General features: G+C 41.0%; 1 protein-coding gene across 1 annotated transcript; it reads left to right on the top strand.

Moving 5' to 3' along the window:
* Positions 1–262: 262 nt before the first annotated feature.
* Positions 263–10,636, top strand: slc6a3 (solute carrier family 6 member 3; the record flags this gene model as incomplete). The annotated part of the gene is made up of 15 exons (XM_083900717.1): positions 263–313; positions 646–853; positions 1,516–1,647; positions 3,201–3,417; positions 4,631–4,769; positions 4,952–5,086; positions 5,661–5,764; positions 6,394–6,518; positions 6,725–6,837; positions 6,939–7,067; positions 7,577–7,676; positions 9,115–9,215; positions 10,141–10,308; positions 10,450–10,521; positions 10,613–10,636. Exons 1-15 carry the CDS (start codon positions 266–268, stop codon positions 10,634–10,636), a joined length of 1,815 nt encoding a protein of 604 aa, XP_083756843.1. The 5' UTR covers positions 263–265.
* Positions 10,637–13,951: the final 3,315 nt, after the last annotated feature.

Genomic DNA, 13,951 nt, shown 5'->3' with positions numbered 1-13,951 from the left:
TAAAGCTGCAAAGGAATGTTCACAATGAAGTATCCCACATCGTTAAGGTGTTTGCAAAAATGTTGAAAAATGCATTGGCACTTTTGATTTAAAAAAAAAATAAAAAAAATGTGTGGGTGATAAATGAATGATTTCCCCCTGAAGTTAAATATAATAATTCCTTTTGCCTCACTGCACTCGGCTTCCTTCCCTCCACTTTAGCGGCATTTCACTCCTGAAGACTGTGCTTCTCTTCATTCTGACAGAGAGAGTCGCTGTCGGCCTCATGTCCTCAGTTGTCGCCCCAGAGAAACCCTCCATGGGTCCCAAGGAGGTCAGTGCAGATCTGATATTGGTCATGGATTAATTTCCTCGCAAAAGCGTTGGGGGTTTAAAAGTTCATCATTATAAATGTATGTGGTGTTAAGCTGCCTGAAATGTACTGTATTGAGGAGATGGACAGAAAAGAAGGTTGTCGTCACTGTCTGTCTGATAGTGAAATTACTTGGATGGATAAAAGAGGCCAATTCATCCCTTGTCCCTGTCTTGAAATTATAAAACCCAAATGCTGTTGTTTTTAAAGTTGTTCTGAGCCTCAGCAAAACAAAAAAGTCTGATTATTTATACGTTGCATGCTATAATCACTCATTTTATAACCCCCCTCAGTTGGAGCTGATCCTTGTAAAGGAACAGAACGGGGTCCAATTCACCTCAACCACATTAGTGGCTCCAACTCCGACTCAAATCAACCCCAGCGAGGAGGAGAGGGAGACCTGGGGAAAGAAAATTGACTTCCTCCTGTCGGTCATCGGATTTGCGGTGGACCTCGCCAATGTCTGGAGATTCCCTTACCTCTGCTACAAGAATGGAGGAGGTGAGACGGATGAAAAGAGGCGAGGGGCAGAAGTTGTCTGTGCTGTGTGTGTGTTTTTACTGATAAACCACTTGTTACATAAAGAGCAATACAAAAGTAGAGACGAGGGGGGGGGGGGAATTGGAGGTGAAACATATGTTACATACGCACAGGTGTGAATGTTTGCACGTGTGTCCGCTCCTTGTGTTCCCTCGTTCGCCATGTGTGATTTTTTATTTATTATTTTTTTTTTTTCCCAACCCTTTGCAGAGATCAAAATGGGGGAAAACCACCACAGCTGCTCTGAATAGATTAGCCCCAACAGTCACTGCCACTAATTATAGCTGTTTAACATAAAACTCTCATTAGGTTTAAAAGCTCTAAATGATACAGGAGCTGTAGTCGAGGCTGACATCCTGATCTGGGGACACTGTATGTTCCCAGATCCTACATTCTATCATAAGTGTGATAGGAAGACAATATTCCTGATACTGTACCTTCATAGAAATACTCAAATTTCACAAGCACAAAATCGTTTTGTGCAGTAGGTTATAAATGATTGATCAAGTATTCCTTGCAATATGTCATTTAGCTGTTCATGAACAAATTCACTTTTATTTGAAATAAGATAAGTATAGCCTTCCAAATGGAGAGTGTGTGTGCATGTGTGTGTGTGTTCGCAGGTGCTTTCCTGGTGCCATACATGTTCTTCATGGTGATAGCAGGGATGCCTCTCTTCTACATGGAGCTGGCTCTGGGACAGTACAACCGAGAGGGCGCAGCAGGGGTGTGGAAGATCTGCCCTATATTTAAAGGTAGGAAATGAACCTTCATCAACAGGAGACATAATCATATAATCAGACTGAGACAGGCACATGCCCACACACTCGTGACCAGTGGAGGATATGCACATCCAAATGCAGTCTCTCAACACCTGCATGTTCTTACAGGAATGCTCATGTGCATTAAATCTGTCCTTTGTGCCATACATCGCAGTCTCTCTGTAAGCCCCATCTGTCTGATAATGTACTTCCTTTAATATCCCTGTCTTTCAGTCTGCTGCTCTGCCCACATGCCTACCCATCCACATGCCAGTGTCTTTTGTCTGCTTGTCTCTACGTTGAGCAGTGACAAGCATTGTTTATCTTCGCCAGAACAACAGGTTTCGGTCGGCACTCAGTCGGAAAGCAAATTCAAATTGGGCTTTTAGAGTCTTGGTCCAGATTGTCCAAATGTATCTGTCAAACAGTGGCAGGGAGCAGACGCTGACACTCTGTCTGGGTACGCTTCATCACATCGATGCGCACCGTTTTAGGAGAACGGCATCCACAGGAAGGACAAATCAACATTTTTGAACAAAGTCAAGTGAAAATATGAAGGAAACCTCTTGTCATCTGTTTTGTTTTACTGCATATGCATATATAATTATACTGCAGAATCAGTTTTAACTGCTCAATCATATACTGGTGTCACCAGCGGACCATCTGTTGCTTCTCAGCATGAAGCCATACCACTCCCATTGATTGATTATGTCCTTGCTGGTCCGAAGGTGGTTCCGTGTGTCTCAGCCTCCCGCGTGTGAACATGTGTTGTCTGTCAGGGACCACACTGAGTAGGTTGGCGTTCTAATCACACACTTCGCACTTTCTCTGCCTCTCAGCGGGAGGAATAACAGTAATTATTCAAACACACACATACACATGCCCATATTGACAGTAATTATTCTGATCAACAGGCTGGTTTCCTCTCAGGATCAATGCATGTGTGGGGGGAGGAGGGGGGGGAGGAGGACTGAGAAGGAGAGACGGAGATAGATGGAGGAGAGATGGCATGGCCGCATGTGGCGCTAATAAGAGGCATCATTCCCTGGACAAATATCAAATCCACATTACAAAGGAATCAATATGGCACAGTTTCGGTCAGGCCTGTTAGCAAAGGTTAACAATTAAATTCAGCCTTAGAAGATTGGCCACTGTTTCAGATTAACAGTAAGGGTAAATGTGCTGATAATTAAAGCATGAAAAGGCAATCTGGAGAAGTTCTGCTGCTGTAACATCACACAGCAGCGGCTATGCTCTCTGCTGTGTCTTCAGATGCACGATCAGGTAATCACAGTCCAGCAGGGACATGCTTACATCTGTTTTTGAGACTAATGTTATTCAGATATCTTTATTGTGAAGACATTTGGTCTTTATTTCATAGTCTCCCACATGCTGTGTTTACCTTATAATGCAATGCAGCACAAATACAATATTATACAATATAATGACAATACAATGTAGACATAATGCAGGATAACGGATAATTGCCTCTTCTCTGTTTCCTTGTCTTCAGTGTCACTTTTGATCATTTGCGGTTTCCTTCACAGGTGTCGGCTTCACGGTGATCCTCATTTCCCTCTACGTGGGTTTCTTCTACAACGTCATCATCTCCTGGGCACTCTTTTACCTTTTCTCCTCCTTCACCCACGAGCTACCGTGGGTCCACTGCAACAACACGTGGAATAGTCCTAACTGCTCCGATTGGGCTGACAACACTTCAGTCAGTGACATCTACAAGGCCACACCTGCACAGGAGTTTTTTGAGTAAGTTGGCCTGCACTTCAGAACATTAATACTGTCGTTTTCTATACTTATATAGGCTGAGGAATTATCTCTGGTTCTCCAAAACATGAGTTTAGGTTAAGGAATTAAAAGCTGTTGTCTGAAAGATCTGATTGAGGTAGTGAGAGGCTCACCTGAGGTATAAGTCTGGGGTGGTAGCAACAGTAGCAGTGTTTTGCTCACATAACCTACACACTGGAGCTTTAAAGAAGAGCACAAGTAAGTGCTACTGCTTTTATGCCCTATATGCAGAGTTGGCTCTCTGCTCTCTGTCTGCAGAATAGCTGAAATGATGTTGCCACTTTTTTCCATTATCTTTAGGACTTAAAGAAATAATAACAGTTTCAGTTATCTCCTTAAAGGGTCTTCAGGGGTTCGCTTTGTGCAACTGGACGTGCTTTAGTTAGGTTGAAGATGAAATTGAATGCAGGTTTTTTTTCGTTTTTGCTGAATTCAGCTGAAAATATCTGCCTCCCCGTGAACAGGTGTCTCCTTTTCCAACAAGTAAGGAGTTTTTCTGTTGTGACATTCGAGGCATTTCGTCGAAAAAAAATGGCAACGGCAGCGTGCTGTTTGCGCCGAACCACCTGCAAACGATTCGACCTCAAACGGATGAACATTAGCTGGTCTCAGAAAATGATGTGAATTCAGGCATCAACAATGTTCAGTGAGTTTCGTAATCTCTCAGGTGGCATGCAAGATATAAAAGTGAGCTTTCAAATGTGTTTCCACTTCAGTATTATTGCTTGTCGCTCACAAACACAAGATATTCTACAAGCTTCCACCAGGATGAGATATTGATTGTGAATAGATGATAAAATCCAAATCTAGGTGTATAACTTTACTGTTGCCACAATACACTGGATAAACTAAAAAAACTACTTTAGGGTTGGCTACATAGTCATTATTATTTGAAGATAAATCAATTCTTCATGAATTTAAAATCAGTTAGTTCATTTCTCACTTGGTCATAATGTCATGGTTTTCTGCCTCGTCCCAGCATTTATTACCTGTCCTATTCTCATGCACATTTGAGTCTAACAGCCACCATATAACATGAAGCAAGAGGCAATGTTACATCATACTAACAAGTTATTAGCTCGGGTTTGGTATTTGGGTACAATGTTGTTAGAATGTTAGAGTTGTTATTGTTGTTATTGTTGTCTGAATATTGTTGAATATTACCTTTCAATAGACGAGCAGTTCTCCACATCCAGGACAGTAATGGCATTGATGACCTGGGTCGCCCACGGTGGCAGTTGACTTCCTGTCTGGGTGTGGTGATTGTTCTACTCTACTTCAGCCTCTGGAAGGGAGTTAAGACCTCTGGCAAGGTAGGCAGGTGGCCATGCTCTCCTAATGCGAAACCCAGGGAAAGAAGACATTAGTCTTCAGTCGATTTGATTTTGAAGTCTGGTGTTAATCTACTGTAATGTTTAACACAATGTATTGCAATGCATTTGTGTGTGTGTGTGTATGTGTGTTTTTGTGCATAAAACATGTGTAACCCTTTCAGGTTGTGTGGATCACAGCCACCATGCCCTACGTGGTCTTGACTGTGCTGTTGATCCGAGGAGTCACACTGCCTGGAGCCATTGATGGCATTAAGGCTTACCTCTCTGTGGATTTCCTGAGACTGTGCGAAGCCCAGGTGAGTGGGGAGTGTGGGTTGCCATGTGTAAGGTGAGAGTGGTGGTTCAAGAGAAGAAGATGTTATATTTGGGGTATGGGCAGTGACTAAAATACATGTTGAGGTATAGCCACGATATCTTTTTTTCCCCCATTTGATTGTATTAACCTAAACACAAATAAAGAGGGATTCCCTGAAGGGTAACAAAAACAACAACAAGAAAAAAATATTGGTGAAAAATGGGATCATTTTCCTCATCTGTGACACCCATTTCACCACAACAATATCTTACGTTCCATTAACAGCAGCCACTAAGGAGCTTAATAGGAAATCATGCAAGACTAAAGGATGCAGTTATGGAGAAAAAAGAGACAAAGCAAGGAGAGATATAGAGAGATACATGGCAACAATTGAAGAATTAGATTAGATGGATGCATGGAGCAGTAATTTGCAAAATTACCCCCCGTATTCACAAGCGTCTTTCATCTACTACCGTTGAATGAGTTTCCTGCAATTATCCCTAATAATGGCTTTTTCCTCTCTGTGCCTTTTGTTTGCCGCTTCACACAAGTGTGCTTGTTCTGTCGCTCCCCAGGTCTGGATTGAGGCAGCGACACAGATCTGTTTCTCTCTGGGAGTGGGGTTTGGTGTGCTAATTGCCTTTTCCAGCTACAACAAATTCAGCAACAACTGTTACAGGTAAAGACACACGGATAGAGGCAGGACAGAGGGCGGGGAGTGGCTTCTACACACACACACACACACACACACACACACACACACACACGCGCGCGCGCGCGGCATAAGCAGGTGAATTACAATAACCTTTGAAGCTTCATGAAACCCGCCATGTCTTTGACATCATGCTGTGCAATAAATGGCTGTAACACCTATCAAAACTGTTGCACTCTTTGAAAATCATCAGCATCCCACATGAGGCTTCTGTCTCCTCTTTTGCCTTTTTTTTATTTATTATTTTTTTTTTTATATTTCTGGTAACTGACGTATGACACCGTCAACCTTGAGGATTCCTGAAAACCATTTTAAGTCGGTCACCTACAGTCAGCTAATTTTTTTGTTTATCGTCTGTATTTAGCCAATTGGTTTTACCGTAGCTAGAGTTTTGTCTCTGTCTCATGAAAAGGCTGTCCAAAACAGACACTGACCAACACACACTGCCATAAACCTATTTAGGTTCTATGAACTTTTCTGTAGAAGCCAAAAAGGATCGGCATTCACACTTGTTAGCAGATGACTAAACAACTTTGTCTGTGCTTATTCTGATCAACCTCCCAACATATATATATATTTTTTTTGTATCAATCCAGAGACGCCATCATCACCACCTCCATCAACTCCCTAACCAGTTTCTTCTCCGGTTTTGTGGTTTTCTCTTTCCTCGGTTACATGGCCCAAAAACACAACGTGGCCTTGGACAAAGTTGCCAGAGATGGTATTGTATTATTATTAAAGTGTACATACATATATATATATATATATATGTGTGTGTATATATATATATATGTATATGTATATATATGTATATATATGTGTATATATGTGTATATGTGTATATATGTATATATATAATGTGGCTTTACAGTCTGTTTTCATGTTAAATTGTGTCAAACACCTCCTTGAATTTGTTTGTTTGTTTAGGTGCCGGGTTAGTATTTGTCATTTACCCAGAAGCCATAGCAACTTTACCTGGGTCATCAGTATGGGCAGTTATCTTCTTCATTATGCTGTTGACGCTGGGCATTGACAGTGCTGTGAGTATGTGCCCACACCCACACCCACACCCAGACAAGTTTACCGTGACTTAGCTGATTTCTCACTTCCATTGTGTCGCCTTCTGTGTCTTTTGCTTTAGATGGGCGGAATGGAGTCGGTTATTACGGGGCTGATTGATGAATTCAAATGCCTCCACAAGCACAGAGAGCTGTTCACCTTTTTTACTGTGCTTTTCACCTTTCTCATGTCCCTCTTCTGTGTCACAAACGTAAGTATTCTACTAGTACATTATTAATGGGTACATTTCCACAAAACGGTTGCGCTATAGAGCCGATGTGCTAACCTCAATCCTAAGTGGGGGTGTCAAATTAAAGGACTTGTTATTTCAAATTTGTGTCATGTTTTGTGAGTATCTGACTTTCCTAAAGGCCTTAAACATGTACTTAGACAGAGTTGCAGCTATTTAATCTTTATATGTCCACTTTGCAGTTGTTAGGGCAACCACTAGTCTAACGGACTGAAGTCATAGTTGTTTTTGTTCATTTATCAAACAAAAGTATTACTTTTAAAGGTCATAGATAGAAAAAAATACTGCACGAAATCCAACATGGTCGACTCCCTGTTTGGTAAGAAGTTTCATCAAAATTGACGCTTTCAATAGGGGTGAAAGCGATATCTGATGACTCTAAAAATCTGAATCAGAATTTAGTTCACTTTGCTGTGTACAATAAAGCCTCATATGTTATTTCTCCCCTCGCTCTCTCACTCTCTTTACAGGGAGGGATGTATGTGTTTACTCTGCTTGACCACTTTGCCGCAGGAACATCAATTCTTTTTGGAGTGCTTATTGAAGCCATCGGCATCGCTTGGTTCTACGGTGAGAAAGAGGGACAAGTGAAAAGAAGGAGAGAAAAAAAAACTGATGTTTTCATGGCCAGTGGAGCTAATGATAAATTAGGGGTGTGATGAGAAATCTACTGTTATAGGTTTTCTGTGCCTCCATACAACATATTTCTATTAGACATCAGGGTTCCTCTGTGACAACGTCCATTTCCGCTAATGGTTTTGGCCTCTTCAGTCACTGGCTAGATTTATGTGCTTGCTTTGGTGCAGGGATACATAGAAGTCATGGTAAAAGCTCAGTGAAGTTAACTGACCCCTGCCAGTGTTACATGTACATGCATTCAGCTGTGATTAGGTACCAAATAAAGAGATTGCAGCTGAGGATCAGCCGCTTCCCACATATCCTGGATGGGAGTCAGCTGTCTAATAGCTAGATTGCAGAATAATGTGGGTGGAAAATTGACGGGTGACCTCGAAATCAGTGTCTCTCCAGATGTCCAGAACGTTGACACTGCAGTTTGCATCCGTTTGATAGATAGTCTTATGAAGAGAAACCACTCAGCATGATGGATATATAGGTAGAGAGACAGATGGATCTATGTATGTATGTTTATTTCTACATGAAATAAGATCATATTCTGCAGCTAATATTTAGTTTCGATATACTTTTTGGGGGGAGTTCCGTTGTGCAGCTGCACACAGAACAAATCCTCTACTCATAAGATAAGAAAGGTGTTTGTAGGTGAACTTTGTGAATAATTCAAGATTTTTCTGGATATACACTTTTGTTTCTGTGAGGTTTTGTAAAAACCAGAGGTTTCACTAATGACTATTTATTTATTTATCTATGTTCTCATTTTGCACTACCAGCAGAAAAAAAAAAACATGTGTGAAAAGCTCTCGAGACATTAACAGGAGCAAAACAAAAAAGGTCGAAACAGTTCACCTGAACTTCTGTATTGAGTCCGTTGTCACATGACTGTGAAGAGATCCATAAAGGGCTACATACAAACCAGGCCCCGGGCAGTATGGGTCAGCACATTGGACCGCTGTGGTGGGTCATGACCTTGGCAAGCCAGATAAATCAAGCCCAAAGCTTAACCAGGCCCTTTTCTCTTCCCCTTAACTGCTGACGGGGATCCTTAACCCCTGGCTCATGGTGGTCTTTCCATTTCCTGGTCCACTAAATAAGTACACTCAGCTGTGCTTGCTTGAATACCTCTTTGTCAGTCTGGATATATTTCTCTGCAGTGATACATGCCTTCTAGGCAGAAAGGTAACAAGAAAACGCTAGAGCCAGTTTAATGAGAGATGGAAAAATTAAGATATGGTTAAAAATGTGCACTACAGTATATGAAAGTGTTGAATTATGGCTTCTATTTGAATAATCGGCACTGCTGATGTATACTCTATATTCTCTACATATATATGCATGCACTAACCATACTGGTATATATTTGCATGCGTTTCAGGAGTGGATCGTTTCAGTGATGACATCGAGGAGATGATTGGCCACCGACCAGGCAGGTACTGGAGACTCTGCTGGAAGTTTGTCAGCCCCTGCTTCCTCCTGGTGAGTTGTACTCTCATCTACTCTGATTTACAGCTCCAAAGATACATTAAAAAAAACTTTATTTACTTAAAGGGGACATATTATACCCCATTTCTTCAAGTTAACCTAGTTCCCTGGTGTCCTAATGAACATGTCTGTGACATGCTTTGGTCAAAATACCATAAGGATGAAGCACCACAGCAGTTCAATCACCCTGCCAAAATAGCCCTGCTCACAACGCTCTGTTTAGTAGTATCTCTCTAGGTCCACCTAAAAGGTCCACCTTAAAAAAAAGTAAAACGAACTAAAGGAACGGGAAATTACATCAGTCACAGAGGCTACTGGGAGCTAACAGCAGTTAGCATTTGGAAAAGTGATCATTTGCAGGTTCTAGCAGGCACATTGTCGTCATATCTAACATGTATCCACTGGACAGATAAATCCTCTGAGGCTGGAAGTTTGTGTAGGACTCTGTGCTGCACTGTGGAGCCAAGAATAGAACTTATAGAATAGAACACGGATTTCGGATACCGTTGACCTCGACCGCCCTGTTGTATGTTTTACGGACAAAGCAGAGCTTCGTGAGACAACAATTTCAGGAATTTAGCGCATTGTGGCGTCCCAATAAGTGCGGAACATCGCATGTTTTATCTCCTGTACTTAGACAGAGGACCACAAAAACATGAGTGAGTCATCTTTTTTCACACATCATTTAAATCCTTATATCTGGGCCTCCAGAGTCCCAGATATAAGGATTTAAATGATTAAAAAGTTGATTATGCATAATATGTCCCCTTTAAAAGTCTTATAAGAAAGAAGAAGCACATTTGAGTAGGAGAGAGAAAATGTCTTACTGAGCTAATGAATGCAGAACTTGTCATCCAGGACACTCACCCCTTATGACATGCGGATAGTTTTAATGCCTTGACAACATCTTCTTCAATAGTATATGGTGGTGGTGAGCTTTGTCAGGTTCAACCCCCCGAAATACGGCACCTACACGTTTCCTCCGTGGGCTAACACAGTGGGGTGGTGTCTGGCCATGTCCTCAATGGCCATGGTGCCTCTGTATGCCATCTACAAACTCTGCAGGCTGCCTGGAAAGTTTTGCAACGTAAGTCTGAGCTGTGGCTTAAATGCTAACGTTTCGTTATTACTGGTCTTTGTCATGATGAATCCCACTCGGTAAAGACCGAGTGCAGTGTTCTACGAGAGCAGAGGCTCTAATTGTCCTTCTCCCTTTCTGATGTGACAGAGACTGGCTTATGCCATCACCCCAGAGACGGAGCACCATTTGGTGGACAACGGGGAGGTTCGCCAGTTCACTGTAAGTGTTGACTTGGTTATGAGTTAATATAATCACGCACACAAATGTCAAATGTAAGTTTATCACAAGTTTATTTCAATTCTTCCCACAGCTGCGTCACTGGTTGGTGGTCTGAGTGGTTGAGACAGAAATACGGGGTGAGATAGGAGCTTGATGGTTGGATGGATAGATGAATGCACAGCAAAGACCTAAGGAGCTGAAAAAACAAGAGAAATAGCCATGTAACTCCGTGATGACCGCAGTGGTGATGCAGTTTAAAAGTTTACTGTTCTTTCATTTCAACAGTGGTTGTGTGAAGCCGTGCATTGACCACCGTTGTGTTGATTCTGAATGAGATTCAGTCAAACAGGTAACGCAGTATTTCAGCCTGCCCTTTCCACAAAGAAAAAACGTTTAGCCTGGTGGTCACCTTCACTACGCGCCTGTAAAAGAGTGAGAAACACTCTCAGTTTTTGTTGCAGTGCAGAATTCATTAAAAATCACTGAAGGCCACAGGTTTACTTTACATTGTGTGAGGTGCTAAGTGACGCAGAATAAAACTGACACTTCCTCTCCATTTCTTTGAGGTAAAAATGTAGTTCAAAGTATGTGGAGTTTGATATGCCACATACAAAATTGTTTTTATTTTCTAAAGTCATATAATTGACTGGAAATAAGATGTTTTTTCAGCATATTTTCATCATTACACTGATTTTTTGCTTAAAAACCTCAAGGATATAGTGAGGCATGTGTGTGATGAAAGCCACCAGTTTTACTGAATCTCATTCTAGTCCTTGACATGTAATTATTTACCGACTAGCTCTTTTAAAAAGACTGTTATTACGTTACGTAACATATTCATTCCATCAACAGACGACCAAAACTACATCGTTTGAATAACCTGAACTGATAACTTGAGCTTTATCAGGGAGCTGCCATTGGTTCTCATAAACACCAACACACAAACCTACCAACTAAATAGATTGCCTGAAAATTGGAGCCATGTCCTTTCGCTGTGTTCCTCCTTTTAGTTTTGTCAGACGGAACACGAGAACAACAATGGGACACTGGTCCATTAGTGTAGCACTGTAAAATCAGAGAACTGAACCTGTACGTCACTGCAACAGTTCAAAATTCCATGTTAAATGTTGGAAGCGTATAAATAACAAGTGTTAAATAGGTTTGAAATGCTGCCCCAGACTAACAGCCCAAATAAGTCTAATAGTTTCCACAAAACAAAAAGATATTATGTCACATTGTTATTTGTCCCCCCCTCCCCTTTTCCTCCACTAAGCATAAAGCTTTAATTTAACTGTTTACAGAATCATATTCACTATTTCAAGACTGTTTAAAAAAAATGCTGCCTCTTACTGAGCTGCAAATAAATATTGTGTAATGTAAAATATGAAGTCATTTACAGTATATCTATGTAAGTAAATGTTTACGTAAAGGGGCCTGTATCCTATTGTATTGTATGATATTAAATGAGAAAACCAACAGTATATAAATTATAATCCTACATATATAGTATATAATCTAAGATTATACGTAACTGAGACAACTCTTCCATACACATGGTTGGGAATGTTTTCTCCGACTTTTGTAAATGATATATAATAACATTATTGCATCGTTACCGTGGAGTTGATATTAACCTTAAGGACCTCAATGAGAACTCGATGATCATCATTCCGTCAAACCCTTTCCAAAACGAGTCAACAGTGACTTGTTCTCATCTTGTGGTACATGTGACACATTAAAGGGTTCATTTTGTCCAAAACTGTGTATGCCTGTGCTGCTGTACTGTGCCTTGATGTGGTTCTGACTGTATGACTTTGTTTTGTACTGTCAAATAAAGTCTAATTAATTTAATTAGTTCTTGTTCAAATGTCCCTCTTTTTAATGCCTTTATATTTTACAAAAAAAAACACTGACTCTTCTGACATATTGGCATTCTGTATTTTATGACTGTCATTTGTATTTTGCTGAGTCACTTTACACCAGGGGTGCCAAACTCATTTTCACTGAGGGCCACATGAGCATAATGGTTGCCCTCAAAGGGCCAGATGCAACTGTAAATGCACCCTCAGAAAAAGACTTTGAAGCACGGGTGATTTCTTCAGCCACAATAAAGCTAGCTTTCACTGCCACTACATCGTTTTTCGATTATGGCTTTTTATTTGATTATGGCGATGCCAACGTAGATTGTACTCCGATTGACGACCGACACCGCCTCATAACACAATAGACATACCGGTTTTTCTCCTTGAAGCACATGCCTGCATTCGCCTTCCCGTCTTTCTTGAAACTACCTTCCATCTGCATCGATCTTTCTCTTCCTGGTTATTTTGGGGTCATTTGTGGATAATTTTGATCTCAATTTCATTCGTCACATGATGCATATACAATGATACACTGCAAACTAGTGGTGGGATGCCGTCCCTTCACAGGTAACACTATCACCATGCATTGTGGGAAATGTAGTTGATGGTCAACACACGCCTTAAAGTGGCATAGACCTCGCGGGGCCACATAAAATGATGTGGTGGGCCACATCTGGAACCCGGGCCTTGACACGTGCGCTTTATACAGTTCTCCATTATTAAAACAGAAATAAGTAAAAGCACTATATTTCAGTAGGTTTTCTTTGGCAGGTGTAGAAAACTGTACATTGATCTAAACATCATTAGAAACAAAATTGTCTATGACCCAGCACAACATTGGATATGTATTAGACATTTTGTCAAATAGCCTCTAAACAGATCTATGTGCAAGTCTTTTATCTGCAAAGAGAAAGCACAGATAAAGGAGCAGAGTCAATCCGAACACAATGAGGAGTAGACGAACTATAATTATCGTGTGCTCTTTCAAGACTGGTCAACATGACCCTGAATCAGCTGTGTTCATTAAAGTAACCAGAGAGTCAACAATCCACACAGGCGGAAAAGAGAACAACGTTTCACAGTGATTACTGTCTGAAAGGCTTTGGGATATATTGACATATGTTCTAATCACTGACTGGTCTGACACTTGAGTTAGATATTTTATGAGGTTTTTACACTATAGTGCAATAGTTATTGAAGACGGCGCAGTCTGCGTGAGTAATGTTTTGTATTTATAAGCTTGTTCAGTCGCTGTTTTTATGGGGTATTTATCACAAGGAAAGACAGAAATACTTTGTGTGCAAAATCTGCACGTCGTCATTTCCCCCTATTTCATCCCTGACCAAGCACATAACCTCCCGCAAGATCTGTCTTTGTGAAACCAAGCATGGCAAAGCGTGCTTTCCATACAGAAAGCACCTGGCTGCAAGTTGTTCCTCGCCATATCTGTATTCCATACTAATTACCCTAAAGCAAATCTCTAAGATTAGCTGAAAATGCAACACTGACCAAATTGAAAAACAGTTCAATGTATCCATCCAATTATCCATCCATTCTCTAGGGCTTTA

Source organism: Microchirus variegatus, assembly GCF_963457635.1.
Source record: "Microchirus variegatus genome assembly, chromosome: 1".
NCBI lineage: Eukaryota > Metazoa > Chordata > Actinopteri > Pleuronectiformes > Soleidae > Microchirus > Microchirus variegatus.
This window is presented reverse-complemented; position numbering and strand designations above follow the sequence as displayed.